The sequence below is a fragment of the Aquarana catesbeiana genome, linkage group LG02 (genome assembly GCF_042186555.1).
Source record: "Aquarana catesbeiana isolate 2022-GZ linkage group LG02, ASM4218655v1, whole genome shotgun sequence".
NCBI lineage: Eukaryota > Metazoa > Chordata > Amphibia > Anura > Ranidae > Aquarana > Aquarana catesbeiana.
The window spans coordinates 546,195,049-546,214,530 of NC_133325.1; the positions used below are offsets into that span (position 1 = coordinate 546,195,049).

The 19,482-nt window shown below is 43.2% G+C and overlaps 1 protein-coding gene across 1 annotated transcript in view; it reads right to left on the reverse strand.

The window, feature by feature from the left end:
* The window catches only part of GNAI3 (G protein subunit alpha i3), a 102,236-nt gene that overhangs the window by 20,070 nt on the left and 62,684 nt on the right, over nt 1-19,482 (reverse strand). The window contains exons 7-8 of the mRNA XM_073615894.1: nt 16,415-16,568; nt 16,099-16,296 (exon numbers count right to left, since the gene is read on the reverse strand). Coding sequence (XP_073471995.1) covers nt 16,106-16,296; nt 16,415-16,568 — 345 coding nt within the window. The 3' untranslated portion in view covers nt 16,099-16,105. The remainder of the gene's footprint in view (nt 1-16,098; nt 16,297-16,414; nt 16,569-19,482) is intronic.

Here is a 19,482-nt window from a genome sequence, read left to right on the forward strand (position 1 = left end):
TTAACAGGGGCATGTCATTACAATTCTTGATATAATATTTCACAGGAGGGACCATTCCAGCGCCCACCAAGAGTAACCGTGAGGGCTGACAGTGTTCTGGTACCACCAACACCTAAGGCCCAATTTTCCACAGAGTGTATAGGGCAGGCCGTATACTATATACAGGCGGTCCCCTGTTTTCAAACATCCGACTTACAAACGGAGGGAGACAACAGGAAGCAAGAGGAAATCTACCCCTAGGAAGGAAAATTCTCTCCTGTAAGAGTTAATATGGGAAAAAGTTGTCTCTCCACTAATGCTTTATCACCAATCCTTGTTTCCCTAATAACCCAAAATTTTCTAAATCCAATTGTCATTGGGACAGAAAGTGAGGTGAAATCTTCTGAACAGGGACACATACAGCAAAAAAAAAAATGTTACAGGGGTGATAACCCTGCCCTATATTAACCAAAAAGCTTAAAAATAGATTTTTGGGCTGGAGCTACACTTAAAAAATGTACCTGTTCCAAATTACAAACAAATTCAACTTAACAACATACCTACAGTCCCCATCTTGTTTGTAACCCAGGGACCACCTGTATACTGCTGTTCAGAGTATATAGGGCCTGGGGGCCCCACGCTTTTTTTTTACTTGGGTGCGGGGTTCCCCTTAATATCCATACCAGACCCAAAGGGCCTGGTAATGGGCTGGGGGGGCAACATTACAGCCGCAAGCAGTTTTAAAAGACTTTTTTCCTTTAGAAATGACATTTTGTGCAGGGACCGTTCTAAACACGGGAAAAATGCACCACTTTACAGGCATACTATAGACACCCCCAGGCACGATATTTAAAGGAATATTATACTTTTATTGCTTCACTTTAAGCATTATTAAAATCAGTGCTCCCGAAAAAATGGCCGTTTTTAAAACTTTTTTTGCATTGATACATGTTCCCTGGGGCAGGACCCGAGTCCCCTAACACTTTTTATGACAACAACTTGCATATTAGCCTTTAAAATTAGCACTATTGATTTTTCACGTTCGAGTCCCATAGACTTTAACGGGGTTCACACAAATTTTTGGTCTGTTTGCATGTTCTGCCGCGAACCGAACCAGGGGGGGTGTTTGGCTCATCCCTACTGCTAACTTTCATTTTTTATATCACATTTTAAGTTTTAAGTGTACAGGCAGTCCCCGAGTTACGAAAGACTCCTACTTACGAACAGCCTCAATGCCGGCCGCTTCTGCTCCACGCTGGTCCTGGATACCTCCAGTTTCGCCTAATTTAAAGAAAAAAAAAAAAACAGCAGCTAAAAATACTGCAGCTGCTGAATTTTAAAATAAGGACACTTACCTGTCCAGGGCACCCATGATGTCGGCACCCGAAGCCGACTTGTCCCTCAGGTCTCTGGTGGAGGCGCCGCCATCTTCGGTAAGGGAATCAGGAAGTAAAAGCAAGTTGAAGTGAAGCATCACAGCTTGGTTCCCTACTGCACATGCGCGACTCGCTCTGCGCGATCCCACTTGTCCCTGCTGTCTTCTGGGACCCGTGCGTCTCCCAGAAGACAGCGGGGGGACGGGGGGGAGAAGGCGTCGGAAGTGGCGTATATACCCACGGGTGGCTCGGCTATTTATGCCCGGAAGTGGGAGCAAAATACCTGTATTAAACAGGTATCTGCTCCCCCCTCTCCCCTGAAAGGTGCGAAATGTGACACCGGAGGGGGGGGTGGGGATTGCAAAAAGCGGAAGTTCCATTTTTGGGTGTTCGCTTTAAGAAATAACCTACAGTCCCTATTGTGTTCGTATCTCGGGGACTGCCTGTATTCTATGTAAAGTTACATTTCACAAAGACCGGTATTGTGGTAATACTAAAGTTTATTGATTAGTAAGGTGCACTCTTTTTTTTTGTGTGTGTGGGAACACATAACACGGCTTAGCAGCAAGTCTTTTACTGACCATTTTTTTATTTTACCTCCAGTAGTTCGTTGTAAATAGTAGCGCAATGATTACCTATTATACTAAAGATTGGTATGTGGCACAATTAAACACTGGCATGTGGCAAAAGTAAACATCGATATGAGAAAAACAGAAAGAAGTGCAGTGCTACCTTACCAATTAAAAACTTAACAATAATGGTGGAACCCGCTAATATATGGAAATCTCCATAAACTTCAATATTACCACAATACCAGTCTCTGTGATATGTAACAGCACATACAATACACAAACAAAAGATATAAAAAAATGAAACTTTGCAGGGATGGTGGAAACCATTCCTATAGATATTTCACAGTGTTGCTAATCCCCACGCACCACTTGAAATGTTCATGACAACCGCCACACCAGTCCCAGTGTCCCTGGTAACCGCTACACCAGTCCCAGTGTCCCTGGTAACCGCCACACCAGTCCCAGTGTCCCTGGTAACCGCCACACCAGTCCCAGTGTCCCTGGTAACCGCCACACCAGTCCCAGTGTCCCTGGTAACTGCCACATCAGTCCCAGTGTCCCTGGTAACTGTCACACCAGTCCCAGTGTCCCTGGTAACCACAACGGTCCCAGTGTCCCGGGTAACCACCACACCAGTCCCAGTGTTTCTGGTAAATGCCACACCAGTCCCAGTGTCCCTGGTATATGCCAAACCAGTTTGTGTCCCTGGTATATGCCACACCAGTTCCAGTGTCCCTGGTATATGCCACACCAGTTCCAGTGTCCCTGGTAACCGCCATACCAGTCCCAGTGTCCCTGGTAGCCGCTACACCAGTCCCAGTGTCCATGGTAACCGCCAGACCAGTCCCAGTGTCCCTAGTAACTGCCACACCAGTGATATTGTCCCTAATCACGGCCACACCAGTTCCGATCACCACCACATCAGTTACAATGTCTGTGACAGGAAATTAGATGTGAAATTTATGCCCCTAAAAAGCCTGAAGACTCTCCTTGGATTCTTGGCCCCTGGCTAGGCTGTAAAAAAGTCTCATGCATGTATCACCACACTTCGGTCTTTTTTTTGTTTATATTGCAAAAAGTAAAAAACCCAGTGGTGATTAAATACCACCAAAAGAAAGCTCAATCATTCTCAAAAAAAATTATAAAAATGTAATTTGGGTACATAGACAGAAAAGGAGAGCTAATGTGAAATGAGTTGAGGTAGTGTCTCAATAACCCAAGTAGTATGCGCACAACAAAAAATGTTTAGCCCACGGGACTTTTAAAGAGTCACACCTGAAGCGCTGAACAGTATGTGGTCTACCGGGCGCTCGGGTTCAGCACATCACGGATCTTGTGGACAGATTACTGGGAGGGGCTGGGGAAGACCCGGCTGTCATGGTGCACGTTGGCACCAATGACAAAGTCAGAGGCAGATGTAGTGTCCTAAAGAACGGTTTTAGGGACTTAGGAGCTAAATTGAGGAAAAGGACCTCCAAGGTAGTATTCTCAGGAATACTACCGGTACATCAAGCCACACCAGAAAGGCAGAGGGAGATTAGGGAAGTAAACAAGTGGCTGAAGAGCTGGTGTAGTAAGGAGGGGTTTGGGTTCCTGGAGGACTGGGCCGACTTCTCAGTCGATAACCGGTACTATAGAAGGGACAGACCACCTAAATGAGGGTGGTGCAGATCTGCTGGGAATGAAGTTAGAGGGGTTTTTAAACTAGGCAATGGGGGGGGGAGGGTCCAGGGGTAGAGACAGCCAGCGCGGAAGATATTCCAGAGGGTAGTATTGGGGGCATTAGTGGTAGGTTAACCAAAGCACAAAAACACAAGGTAAGTATAGTAGCAAGTCCTAGTTGCAATCTCGAAACACCCAATACGAGGACAATATGCGACCGGTCTAAACTATGTGGCATGTTCACCAATGCCACTAGCATGGCGGACAAGATGGGTGAACTAGAGATACTGTTGTACGAGGAGGATTTGGATTTTGTGGGAATTTCAGAGACCTGGTTCAACAGCTCTCATGATTGGCTGGCAAACATTCAAGGGTATACCCTATACCGCAAGGATAGAGAGGGTAAAATAGGGGGAGGGGTATGCCTATATATAAAGAATAATGTACAGTAAGTAAATGTGAGAGATGACATCGCTGAGGGAGCTAGTGAGGAGGTGGAATCCTTATGGGTAGAGCTCCAAAGGGATGAAGCTAAAGGGAAAATAATACTGGGAGTATGCTATAGGCCCCCTAACCTGAGGGAGGAAGTGGAGACAGATCTCCTATCACAATTTGGATTAGCAGCAAGGATGGGAAGTGTTATCATAATGGGGGATTTTAATTATCCAGACATAGACTGGGCGGAGGGAACCGCGCATTCATTTAAGGCTCGCCAGTTCCTTAATGTCTTGCAGGACAATTTTATGGGTCAGATGGTAGACGCACCAACTAGAAATAAAACATTACTGGATCTACTGATTACCAACAATACAGACCTGATCACGGATGTGGAAATACGTGGCAATTTAGGTAACAGCGATCACAGGTCAATTAGTTTCAGTATAAATCACACAAATAGGAAACCTAAAGGGAATACAAAGACACTGAATTTCAAAAGAGCCAACTTCTCTGAACTACAAACCTTGCTAAAAAGCATAAATTGGGATAAAATATTAGGAACAAAGAATACGGAGGAGAGATGGGTTTGCTTTAAGAGCATATTAAATAAGGGCATTAGCCAATGTATCCCATTGGGTAATAAATTTAAAAGAGCGAACAAAAGTCCTGGATGGCTTAACTCCAATGTAAAAATGTATATAAAAGCAAAGGAGAAGGCCTTCAAAAAAATACAAGGTTGAGGGATCATCCTCAGCATTCAGACTTTATAAAGAATGCAACAAGAAATGTAAGGGTGCAATTAGGACGGCTAAGATAGAACATGAAAGACACAGAGGAGGAGAGCAAAAAAATCCCAAGAAATTCTTTAAGTATGTAAACAGTAAAAAAGGGAGGACAGACCATATTGGCCCCATAAAGAATGAGGAAGGACATCTGGTTACAAAGGATGGGGAGATGGCGAAGGTATTGAATTTATTCTTCTCCTCAGTCTTCACGAGTGAATCGGGGGGCTTCAGTAACCAAAACTGCAGTGTTTATCCTCATGACACAACACAGGAAGCACCTCCATGGTTAACAGAGGACAGAATTAAAATTAGACCTGAGAAACTTAACATCAATAAATCACCGGGACCAGATGGCTTGCATCCGAGTGTACTTAGGGAACTCAGTCAAGTGATTGCCAGACCGTTGTTCCTAATTTTTACAGACAGTCTACTGACTGGAATGGTACCAGCTGATTTGAGAAAAGCCAATGTAGCACCAATATTTAAAAAGGGCCCAAAATACATCCCTGGGAATTACAGACCAGTTAGCCTAACATCAATAGTATGCAAACTCTTGAAGGGGATGATAAGGGACTATATACAAGATTTTAGAAATAAGAACGGTATCATTAGCAGTAATCAGCATGGATTCATGAAGAATCGTTCTTGCCAAACCAATCTATTAACCTTCTATGAGGACGTGAGTTGCCATCTAGATAAAGGAAGGCCCGTAGACGTGGTGTATCTGGATTTTGCAAAAGCATTTGACACAATTTCCCATAAACGTTTACTGTACAAAATAAGGTCCGTTGGCACGGACCATAGGGTGAGTACATGGATTGAAAACTGGCTACAAGGGTGAGTTCAGGGGGTGGTGATAAATGGGGAGTACTCGGAATGGTCAGGGGTGGGTAGTGGGGTTCCCCAGGGTTCTGTGCTGGGACCAATCCTATTTAATTTGTTCATAAACGACCTGGAGGATGGGACAGTTCAATCTCTGTATTTGCAGACGATACTAAGCTAAGCAGGGCAATAACTTCTCCGCAGGACGTGGAAACCTTGCAAAAAGATCTGAACAAATTAATGGGGTGGGCAACTACATGGCAAATGAGGTTCAATGTAGAAAAATGTAAAATAATGCATTTGGGTGGCAAAAATATGAATGCAATCTATACACTAGGGGGAGAACCTCTGGGAGAATCTAGGATGGAAAAGGACCTGGGGGTCCTAGTAGATGATAGGCTCAGCAATGACATGCAATCCCAAGCTGCTGCTAACAAAGCAAACAGAATATTGGCATGCATTAAAAAGGGGATCAACTCCAGAGATAAAGCAATCATTTTCCCACTCTACAAGACTCTGGTCCGGCCGCACCTGGAGTATGCTGTCCAGTTCTGGGCACCAGTCCTCAGGAAGGATGTACTGGAAATGGAGCGAGTACAAAGAAGGGCAACAAAGCTAATAAAGGGTCTGGAGGATCTTAGTTATGAGGAAAGGTTGCGAGCACTGAACTTATTCTCTCTGGAGAAGAGACGCTTGAGAGGGGATATGATTTCAATATACAAATACCATACTGGTGACCCTACAATAGAAATAAAACTTTTTCGCAGAAGAGAGTTTAACAAGACTTGCGGCCACTCATTAAAATTAGAAGAAAAGAGGTTTAACCTTAAACTACGTAGAGGGTTCTTTACTGTAAGAGCGGCAAGGATATGGAATTTCCTTCCACAGGCGGTGGTCTCAGCGGGGAGCATTGATAGCTTCAAGAAACTATTAGATAAGCACCTGAATGACCGCAACATACAGGGATATATAATGTCATACTGACACATAATCACACACATAGGTTGGACTTGATGGACTTGTGTCTTTTTTTAACCTCACCTACTATGTAACTATGTACCTCAAACAATAGCTATAAAAATATGAAAAATGTATTGACATAAATTGAAAAACTACATTATAAATCACTAACTTGTTCATGAACATCCATACAATACTCCTATATAACAGTGTATATGTTAACAGGAAAAAAAGAGCATGCCGAGAGGTCCGCTATTCTTCCCCATGGAGCTGTGAAAGGGCGGGGAGATGATAAAAGCATAGCATTTTTTTATCAAATCCCTGCCCCTTCACAGCTCCCGGGGGAAGAATAGCGGACCTCGCGGCATGCTCTTTTTTCCCTGTCACCATATACACTGTTATATAGGAGTTTATCATCTACTCTGCAGTTTGATCACCATTTTGGGATACTTTCTTGTGCTTCTCCTGAAGAAGTGAGATCTCTTGCGAAACGCGTCGAGATTCGTTGCACAGTCGCTCCAGATTGATGGTGGTATCTTCATGGTACTTCAAGGTCTCAAGGTTTTCCTATGTGATTTCTATGTAACATTATTGATGTTTATCAACAACAAGTTATTGCTTTATATGTGGTTTTAAAATGTATATCAATATATGTTTCATATTTTTATAGATAATGTTTGAGGTGTGACTCTTTTACAGTCCCATAGGCTAAACATTTTTTGTTGTGTCATTTGGGTACAATGTTGCATGACTGAGTAATTGTCAAAGTACGACAGTGTTGAAAGCTGAAAAAGTGGAAGGGGGTGAAAGTGTTTGGACTTGAGATGGCTTAAAGGCTTTTGCAAAAGGATAGTGAACAGAAAAACATTTAGGGACCATAAAGGACTTAGCCTATCACTGCCACTACGTGTAGATAAAGGCACTGAAGTAAAAGATGTATGGAAAGGCCTAGCCAAGCACCTAGGTTTGTGGGTATGAAATGGTACCAGAGGTAATAGAGGTGTCCTTGATTTTTAAAGTTTCCTGGACAGATCAAATGAAGGTGAACACCAGCTCTTTTTTTCAATGCAAAACACCTCATCCATACTACCAGATTGGTCCAGAGCAGGATCCTCCAAAGTAGGCTGGTCCAGCGCTGCAGGTGTATTACATAGTTACATAGTAGGTAAAGTTGAAGAAAGACACAAGTCCATCAAGTCCAACCTATGTGTGTGATTATATGTGTCAGTATTACATTGTATATCTCTGTATGTTGCGGTCATTCAGGTGCTTATCTAATAGTTTTTTTAAACTAACGATGCTCCCATCTGAGACCACCACCTGTGGAAAGGAATTCCACATGCTTGCGGCTCTTACAGTATAGAACCCTCTACATAGTTTAAGGTTAAACCTCTTTTCTTCTAATTTTAACCACCTGCCTACCAGGCACTTACACCTCCTCTTCCTGCCCAAGCCATTTTTCAACTTTCAGCGCTGTCGCACTTTGACTGACAATTGCGCGGTCGTGCTACACTGTACCCAAACACATTTTTTTATCATTTTCTTCACACAAATAGAGCTTTCTTTTGGTGGTATTTAATCACTGCTGGGTTTTTTATTTTTTACAAAAAAAAAACCCCACAAATTTTGAAAAAAAAAAAGTTTTTTTACTTTTTTTCTGTCAGTAAATTTTGTAACTAAGTGATTTTTCACCTTCACTGATGTGCACTGACGAGGCGGCACTGATGGGCTGAACTGCTTGCTGGGCATTGATGAGGCGGCACTTATGGGCACTGATTAGGTGGCACTCATGATAAAGCACTAACATGGGCACTGATGGGCACTGTTAGGCGGCACTGGTAGGCATTGATAGGCGGCACTGGTGGGCACTGATAGGCGGCACTGGTGGGCATTGATTGACAGCAGTGATGGGCATTGATGGGCAGCACTGATTGCCAGCACTGACTGGCATTGCTAATGGGCACTGATTGGTGGCACTTGTGGGCACATGATTGGACACAGCCGATCGCGCGGCTCTTTCCAGAGATCGGGGTCACGCCATGTCCAAGCAACACGGCGCAGCTGCAATCGCCTCGTGCCTGGGCGAGAGCAGCCGTTCATATGACGGCGTCCCAGAACGAAACCCGCACCGTCATTTGACGGCGGGGCGGGCGGCAAAAAGTTAATGAGTGGCCACATGTCTTGTTAAACTCCCTTCCGCGAAAAAGTTTTATCCCTATTGTGAGGTCACCAGTACGGTATTTAGAATTTAAATCATATCCCCTCTCAAGCGTCTCTTCTCCAGAGATAAGTTCAGTGCTTGCAACCTTTCTTCATAACTAATATCCGCCAGACCCTTTATTAGCTTAGTTGCCCTTCTTTGTACTTGCTCCATTTCTAGTACATCCTTCCTGAGGACTGGTGCCTAGAACTGGACAGCATACTCTAGGTGCGGCCAGACCAGAGTCTTGTAGAGTGGGAGAATTATCGCTTTATCTCTAGAGTTGATCCCCTTTTTAATGCATGCCAATATTCTGTTTGCTTTGTTAGCAGCAGCTTGGCATTGCATGCCTATCTACTAGGACCCCCAGGTCCTTTTCCTTTCTAGATTCCCCCAGAGGTTCTCCCCCCGGTGTATAGCTTGCGTTCATATTTTTGCCACCCAAATGCATTATTTTACATTTGTAGTTGCCCACCCCATTAATTTGTTCAGATCTTTTTGCAGTTTCAACATCTTGCAGAGAAGTTATTGCCCTGCTTAGTATCGTCCGCAAATACAGAGATTTAACTGTTCACCCCATCGTCCAGGTTGTTTATAAACGAAATAAATAGGATTGGTCCCAGCACAGAACCCTGAGGGACCCCACTATCCACCTCTGACCATTCCAAGTACTCCCCATTTATCACCACCCTCTGAACACACCCTTGTCTATGGACCTTCCTTTATCTAGATGGCAACTCACCTCCTCATAGAAGGTTAATAGATTGGTTTGGCAAAAAAGATTCTTCATTAAACCAATGCTGATTATTGCTAATGATACTGTTCTCGTTACCAAAATCTTGTATATAGTCCCTTATGCCCTCCAAGAGCTTGCATACTATTGATGTTAAGCGAACTGGTCTGTAATTCCCAGGGATGCATTTTGGGCCCTTTTTACATTTTGGTGCTACATTGGCATTTCTCCAATCACCTGGTATTATTCCAGTCAATAGACTGACAGTAAAAATTAGGAACAATGGTCTGGCAATTACTTGACTGAGTTCCCCAAATACCCTACGTTTCTTAAGCATGGAGGTGCTTCCTGCGATGTGTCATAAGGATAACCACTGCAGTTTTGGTTACTGAAGCCCCCCCCCCCCCCCCCCCGATTCCCTCGTGAAGACCGAGAAGAATAAATGCAATACCTTTGCCATCTCCCCATCCTTTGTAACCAGATGTTTTTCCTCATTCTTTATGGGGACAATATGGTTTGTCCTCCTTTTTTACTGTTTATCTGCTTAAAGCGGGGGTCCACCTATCTATCGTTTTTTTTTTTTTTTGGAGTTAATTCACAAACTTTTCTTCTCAGCATTACATACTCACATATTGTGTGTAATATGTCCGCCTGTGTCAGATTTCGTGGGAAAGAATAACTTATATTATTCACTGCAGGCGTTTAACATCTTCATTGTGGGCATTTGAAGCCCACAAGCATTTATTTCCTGGATGTGGTGAATGCTGTGCTCCCAGCATTCACCGCTCATTCCCGCACATGCTCAGTGGCATCCTGGGAAGCCTGAGACTAGCACCCAGGAGTCTGGGAGAGGCTAGAAACATGCCTACTCCCACGGGAGGAGAACCAGGAAGTGCAAAGAAGAATAGAAAAATAAAAGGTAATTACGGCGATTTACATTTTTTTAAACAGCATGTCAGCATCTAGGCAAGGAAGAGAATACATACAGATATTGTTCAAAATTTGGGTGGAACCCCGCTTTAAAGATTTTCTTGGGATTTTTTTTTTTGTTCTCCTCCACTATGTGTCTTTCGTGTTCTATCTTAGCCGCCCCAATTGCAACTTTACATTTCTTGTTGCATTCTTTATAAAGTTTGAATGCTGATTATGATACCTCAACCTTGTATTTTTTGAAGGCCTTCTCCTTTGCTTTTATATGCATTTTTACACTGGAGTTAAGCCACCCAGGACTTTTGTCCATATCCATATCACACTTTTCCTCCATATCCAACTCTGAATTTTGGCGACACCACACTTGATATGCGATACAATGCCATCTGTGGCAGAAGTAAAGGACGTCAAGGAATGGATAGTATTAGTGAGCTCCGAAGGCACTAAAGGGGGGCCATCAAGGACAGGACTGACAACTGTGACAGACACAGGCTTGCAAGCCCTACAAATAGACGAGTGTAAAGAGTGCTTGCAAGGGATCCCACAATGCTCACACACCAGCAAATAGAACTTTCACTATCGTTCCCTTGGAAGAACCAGTCGCCCTCATAGGCATTCCACCAACAGGAGAACTGCCCAAGGCTGTTAGGCTAGGCACACCAGAGGGATAACTCATGGTTCCAGGTAATTTCAGACAAGGGCTCAGCTAATCTTGTGCCCATAGAGGACACTGGGACAGCACAGCAGCATAAAAAAAATGGAAAATTTGACGGATTTTATTTATTACAGGTACTTCTATAGCCCTGTCAATTTATGCAGCGCTTTACATATATATTGTACACTCACATCATTCTCTGCCCTCTAAAGCTTACAATCTAAAGGTTCCTAACTCATTCATACATACTAAGGACAGTTTTAGACAGCAGCCTATTAACTTACCAGCATGTCCTTGGAGCGTAGGAGGAAACCCACATAGGCACAGAGAAAACATGCAAACTCCAGGCAGGTAGTGTCGTGGTTGGGATTTGGCCTGGAGACCCTAGTGCTGCTAGCCTGAAGTGCTAGCCACTTACAAAATGTAGGCAAGATGTGGTGAGAAATACTCCTGCGCTTGTGAGGCCCTTTGCTGAAAAGTACGGGTAGTATTGTAGAAAGTGGAAGGATTGGAGGAGGTGATAAAGCGTGTCCCGCCGCCTTAACTGAACCGGGGTGGTCTGGAAAGGACTGTATGGTAGGAGGTGGATGGAAGGAGCGTGATCAGATGCTTACATCAAAACATGTATGGTTTAATCATGTATAGGGAATACACATATATAAAATAATGAATCATACAAATACTACATTGCATACAAACAGGTAACAAAAAAGGCACCAGAAAATAAATCAAAATTGGGGTATGTCCATGTTGAGGCAAGTTGTTAAAAATGGCTGACGCGTTTCGAGGGTAACCTCTTCATCAGAGACAGGAGAACAAGAGCACAGTCTGTATGGGCCGGTAGACCGACATGATTTAGAAGACTCTGTAAACAAGAATCTTTCTGGATCTTTACTCTTGGATCAATGGTCCCCGATGGGATGAACGAAGATTTAGAAATCCACGGGGTCATCTAGATAAAGGATCATTTCCATCATGCCCACCCCCCTCCCCCTTCCTTAACATCTCCTCCACCCACCCTCTTCTCTGCATATGAAAATCTGGTTTTTAACTTCCTGGTGTTTTTTTTTTTTTTTTATATATATTTATTATTATTATTTTTATTTATTTATTTATTATTTTTTACAATTTCCTTTTCGTTTTCTTTTTAATTTTTACTCCTCTACACACATCATTGCCAGCACACTTGTTGGTGTGTGTTAGGCTCTGTGCATCTTATGCCTGCACACTACTTTCATGTCAGCACACTGAGCACAGTTCCCCGTGTGCCCAGCACCACTCCTCCACTCCCCTCTGAGCCATCTCTCCAAGCTTTTCTCAGGGGCTCGTTCATGGCAGCCACTCGAGCCTGCCGTCTATCACAAAGGCAGGACACGGCTCAGGCACACACTAAATTCCCTGTCAGCCCGCCCGCCCTTGCCAGCTGACAGGAGACATGTTTAATGCCACTTGGAGCGCACGACCACGCCCACTTACACGTCGGCATGCGTTCCATTGACAGCCGCTCCCACCCCCTCCCGTTGGCTACATCCAATCCAAGCCTGCCCCTAGATCCACCCTCCAGAGATTTTCAAACCCTCGAGCGCTCTCACTGAACACCTACCTATCCTTGACAGTGAGACGCTTCTTGTTGGAGCGTCCTCAGCTGCAGCTACATCAGGAGCGCCCCCTCTGGTTTCCAGGATCACACGGCTCCACATCCCGGGAGGTTTTTGGGACTTCAGCCACTCCGACATATCCACTGGAGAAAGGTCAGCCATTAGGTCTTTCCACCATCTCTGTATCTCCCCTACCCCTTCTACCCCCTAGTTTTCCCCCGCCCCCCCCCCCCCTGCTCTGGTTACATTCTGCTATTTTCCCCCTGCTCATCCCCTGTTTCCACCACAGGCACATCTGACAGCCAATTCCATCACAAAAGGAGAATACATTTAATTTACAGTCCGATTACCTTTGTAAGTAGGTGCGTTTTTTCCTCCCCCTTTGCCCTTCCTCATGATACTTTCTAAATACAGGCACATGATTTGTGTTCACTCAGACGGGCTCTATCTCTATATGTCCTCTTAGATATTTATATATGTACATTTACATGTATTCCATGTATATGAATACATCTTAGCTTCTTGCACAACCGCACGAACTTCTCTGTGCCCCTATTCTTTGCTCATATCTGTATGTTTACACCGCGATTCACGAACTGGCAATACTGTCTTCACACGCATGTGCAGGTCCTCCTTACTCAAGCAACACTGGCTATACCATGTACACTTCACAGTGCTTCCTTTATGTCCCTTTTATGCTTTTATCTAAATGTATGTGTATATGTATGCACATATCTATATATATACATATGTGTATTATTTCTATGTGTTTGTTTATACACAAATTTATATAAGTGATTGATTCTCATGTTCTGTGTTTCAACTGTCCACTACCCATCACCTATTTCCTATAGTGATATAGTGATATGGTACTTTTTTACTAGTACTATTATTTTTCTTTTGTTTTTATATATATTTTTATATATTTCTATATTTGTTTATATTTTTTATGATTTTTTAAGGTCTATACCTGTGACCTTTTTTAACGCTGTTTCTACTGCAAATGTATTTCACGTCTCAGGTCTGTAGTATACGGTATATACTGTCCTGATCTATACCCTTCCTAGAAAACCTGGACAAGGACTAGTATGGAACTTGGAATAAACAACCATCCACCACAGGACATCCCCTCCCACTAGCCACCCCTTTTTATGTACACATGTCGGCCTACCGGCCCATACAGACTGTGCTCTTGTTCTCCTGGCTCTAATGAAGAGGTTACCCTCGAAACGCGTCAGCCATTTTTAACAACTTGCCTCAACATGGACATACCCCAATTTTAATTTATTTTCTAGTGCCTTTTTTGTTACCTGTTTGTATGCAATGCAGTATTTGTATGATTCATTATTTTATGTATGTGTATTCCCTATACATGATTAAACCATACATGTTTTGATGTAAGCGTCTGATCACACGCCTTCCATCCACCTCCTACCATACAGTGCTAGCCACTTAGCCATTGTGCTGCCCACTTACAAGTATATTCCATATCTTGGAGTATAGTACAGGACATAGGCAACCCAAACTTTCTGTTCTATATCTTATAATCAAAGTATGTGAACTAGAGCTTGCCTCACAAACACTTAACTATATTTTAATTTTACAGGACAGGAAGTCATACACCGTGGGTCACATGCCGCTACCTTCAGGAGATTGGAAACTGGCAAAAGCTGTGCTGGGAACACCCCTGTGCACCCCCACATAACCCAGCTTATAAGCAATAAGAAAAAATTGAGAACAAGAGGGGAGTGACCTGTGTCCTATACCTCAAGTTATGGTAAGCCAAAGTTCTCATTACCTTAATTGTACAGTACAGGACATAAAACAGGAAATCATATACAATGGAACATCCCTAAGTAATAAGCCGCCAACTTGGAGACATGCTTGAAGGAAGTAATGTCCACCAAAAAATCCACCTTACCTGAGAGATCTGCCAATTGGATATCATGAATCGGGTCAAACTGAGGTTTTTGAAGAACCGAAAGCACCAGATTCAGATCATAAGGAAACACAGGTGATCAGAGTAGGGGATTAACACTAGCAACTTCTTGTATAAAGGTCTTGACAACAGAGCACAAAGTTAAAGGTTTCTTGAATACGATGGATAAAGCAAAACATTTCACTTTTAGGAACTAAGAGACATGTTGATCAAGGGCAGACTGGAGGAAGGCCAAGATGCGAGGAATTGAAAATCCTCAGGGGTTGGGATGACTGCATTCGCACCAGCCAAAGTAGGCCCAGCAGGTGCAATGTTAGATCTTACAAGAAACATTTTCTTGCCTTGAGCGAGGTGAGAATGAGTCAATCTTTTATGACCTGGGTTTCAATAGCCATGCCATTAAAGCAACTAAGAAGCAGGGGGCCTTGGGACAGGAGATCCAGCCTGTTTGGAAGAGGCCAAGGTTCATCTGCCAGGAATCTGTATGTCTGTGTATCATGTTCTCCTCAGCCAATTTGAAATGATGAGAATCGCCTAAATCTTTTCGTCCTTTATCTTGCAGAGCAATCAAAGGACAATCTTCACAGGAGGGAAAGTATACACAAGCTTGAATGGGGACCAAGGAATCACAAGACCATCCACTGCGAGAGCCAGGGGCTCGTTAGACCTGGCCACAAATCTGTCACACTTTTTGTTGAATCTGGAGGCCATGATGTCCAAATTTGATGCTATCCATTTCTGACAGAGCATCAGATTGATCTAGGGTTGAAGGGACCACTCCCCCAAGACCAGGCATTGGCAACTAGGCTTGCTTCTTTTAAGAAGCCAGAAGCACCAGCAGGAGACCCAAGAAGAGGAGGTTCATGGCCACTCTGTGCAGATCTATTACACAGAGCAGGTAAGTATGACATGTTTATCAAAAAAAAAGAAAGAAAACAAGACGACTCTACAATCACTTTAAATAGCTACCTATACCTACCCTAAAGGCCACAAAAAAGCAATGTTACACAATGCCCGTCTTATTTATTTTACTAGACTTACTAACTACTAACTGTACAACGACTCACACCTTAGCACTCAGGAAGTCCTTTTTATTCTGCCACACAAAAATATATATAAAATTTTTTTTTAAAAACTTGCTTTTACCTGGGCAACAGTTAAAGGGTGCTTTCAATACCATCAATTGGAACAGAATGCCAAGAGTGTAGCGGTTTCCCTTTCATGTTCCTCTTATGTTACTAAGCTATTGTTTTTCAAGAGGTATACTAGTGCAAAAAAAGGCTCACAACTGTCATCTTGAGATCAAATGCCAAGTGAATAAAAATGTACCAATAACTTCAAAGTAACAAAATTACGAACAGACACTAGAAATACATTTTTTAGATAAACTAGTTCTGACGGTTCCAAGTAGATAGCACATCTATCACTGAAGTAAATCCATTATCTTACCTGCAGATTAATAAAGGCCACACTCAACAAGGTTGCTCTTTATGATCACATCTGTCACTGCATCAAACACAAACTGGACATTCTTTGTATCGGTTGCACACGTGAAATGTGTGTAAATCTCCTTTGTGTCCTTTCTTCTGTTTAGGTCCTCAAACTGACATTGGATATATGCTGCAGCTTCTTCATAAGTATTAGCACCTGAAAAGAGAAAGTTTTACAGGAAAACATATTAGAGCATTCCAAATTTCTTGGAAAGCTGGATGAGCAGCAGCCAGTACTACCACCCCACCAGGAGGATGTCCTGATGATCCTATACCTGAGTATTCTGGATAGCAGATGGTCAGTGGACTCCGGGTTACTTTCTCCTCAAACAAATCCTTTTTATTTAGGAAGAGAATTATGGAAGTGTCAATAAACCACTTATTGTTGCAAATGCTGTCAAACAGCTTCATACTTTCATGCATACGGTTCTGTAAAAGGGAGATAAACAAGGCCAAGTCAAGGAATTTATACATAAACCACTTAGAAAATAACATATCATGTTTCAAAGCAAATAAGATCACCTATTATACTGCATTTCTAGACAAAAAAAAAAAAATCAAATTACATGGTTCACAGTTTCACTTTGAGCAATATTTGTCTAAAGTGATTGTAAAGGTTTTTGTTTTTTTATAAACAAACATCATACTTACCTGCTCTGTGCAAGGGTTTTGCACAGAGCAGCCCCGATCCTCCTTCTCTGGGGTCCCCGGCGGTGCTCCAGGTTCCTCTTCTTCCGCTAGTGCCCCACAGAGAGACAAATTCTATGGGTGCACCAATGTGGGCACGTTTCAGAGTCCTGCTGCTGCGTCCATTGAAACAGACAGCAGGACTCGGCCCCGCCCCGGCTCTGAGTCACTGGATTTGATTGACAGCAGCGGGAGCCAATGGCTCCTGTTGCTATCACTCTATCCGATGAGGACCCGAGACAGAGGCTGGAGATGCTGGGCTCGTGCTCGTTGCTGGAACGATTGGGTTCAGGTAAGAAAGAGGGGGGCTGTGGGGGGCAGTTGCAGCCAGAAGGTTTTTCACCTTAAAGCATTGACTGCATTAAGGTGAAAAACCCTGAGACTTTACAACCCCTTTAACTAATATGTTCTATTGAAATGCATTTCCCATTATTCCAAACTTACCAAACTATGTTCTTACTTTGTAATGGTAGCAGGTACAAGTTATTGAATCTGTTTTTGAAAGAATGGTCTGAAGCTCTGCCCCAAACATGCAATTATGCACAGTACTTGCACATTAATAACGCTTACAGTGTACCCTTCTCCAGCAGTGACAGGTCCAGGCTCCAGTCACTGCTCCATCCCCCACCGCCATCTCCTGCATCCTTTTAGGTCTTGCAAAGCTTCTATTTAGTCACTGAATGCCACGCATCTTAGGCATGAGCCATGCAGTGTACATAGAAAAATTAAATTTGCACGAAGCATTTGGGAAAGATCTAGCTCCATGCAATTTTTTAAACACTTAACGACCGGCCACTGTATATATACGTCATCACTTTAAAGATGGATATCTCGGTAACGGCAGCAGCTGTTGCCACAACCGAGGTATCCATCTTTGTGGCCAGCGTTTCTGTACACGATAACGGTGGTCTCTGCGGCGGGTTCGCCGCGAGATCACCGTTATCGGAGGCGGGAGAGGTGCCACCCCCCCTCCCGCCGTTCTCCCCGCGCCCTCCGCCGCTTACCGGAGCCGTCGGTAGCGGCGGAGGCGATCGGGTCCTTTCTGTGCCTGGGTATTGAGACGAGTGAGGCCAAGATGGCGCCCACCCGACTCTATACCATAGGACGGCCGGACCGACGTCATGACTTCGGCTCCGCCCACTTCTCTTAAAGGCACAATTTTTTTTGTGTCATTTTTTTTAAACAACCTTTTTTTTTTTTTGCATTTTAGTCTAAATATGAGATCTGAGGACTTTCTGACCCCAGATCTCATATTTAAGAGGACCTGCCATGCATTTTTCTATTACAAGGGATGTTTACATTCCTTGTAATAGGAATAAAAGTGATCCAATTTTTTTTTTTTTTAAACAGTGCAAAAATAAATAAAATAAATAAAAAAAAAAAAAAATATAAAAATTTTTAAAGCGCCCTGTCCCGACGAGCTCGCTCGCAGAAGCGAACGCATACGTGAGTAGCGGCCGCATATGAAAACGGTGGTCAAACCATACATGTGAGGTATCGCCGCGACCGGTAGAGCAAGAGCAATAATTCTAGCCCTAGACCTCCTCTGTAGCACAAAACATGCAACCTGTAGAATTTTTTAAACGTCGCCTATGGAGATTTTTAAGGGTAAAAGTTTGACGCTATTCCACGAGCGGGCGCAATTTTGAAGCGTGACATGTTGGGTATCAATTTACTTGGCGTAACATTATATTTCACAATATAAAAAAAAAATTGGGCTAACTTTACTGTTATCTTATTTTTTTATTCAAAAAAGTGAATTTTTTCCAAAAAAAGTGCGCTTATAAGACCGCTGCGCAAATACGGTGCAAAAAAAAGTATTGCAATGATCGCCATTTTATTCTCTAGGGTGTTAGAACCCCCAAACATTATATAGTGTGTTTTTTTTCTAAGTAATTTTCTAGCAAAAAAAAAACTGTTTTAAACATGTAAACACCTAAAATCCAAAACGAGGCTGGTCCTTAAGTGGTTAACATGCCAAAAGACACCCTTTAGAATTCCTCCACATGACAAATGAGGTGACAGTGCAGTATTGATATACCTTTTGTAAAAAGGACACTCCACTCTCAGTGCAGTTCCTCCTGCTGTTGCAGCTGTCAAACAGACAGCACTGCAGTAAAGAGTTTTGTACGTGGGAGGAGCCCAATGGGGATTCATAGAACATTGTTTTCCAATAAGTCAGCTCCCTCTGTGAGTGATAGCAGGTAGTGGGCAGATCCTTAGTCAACCTGCTATTGTCTATCTATAGAATCCACCCACTGCTTGCTATCAATCACAAGGAGAGAACAGACCTGAAGGGGAACTTGTGTCCTAGCTTCCCCATCAGGCCTTGCCCAATGCAGTATCACTGGTTGCTAGGAGGCCATTGCCTGTGAAGCCAACAGCGCCTAACAACAAGTGACATCCTTAATTAGTAACAGGGGGAATGTAACGGTGGCAAAAGGCTCTTCTACAGTACGTGAAGGGACAGACACTCTGCCTGTATCTGTATGTCAACTTACAATTGTTCCTAATTGCCTACTGTTTTGTCATCTATGAACTGGGGGTAATAATTTTTTAATTTGGTGCTTAAATAGCGTCACGTTATAAAAGTGGCGGGTATTAAGAACTACTCGTATATGCCGCACATGTCTGTAAAGCTACTGAAACAGGCAGC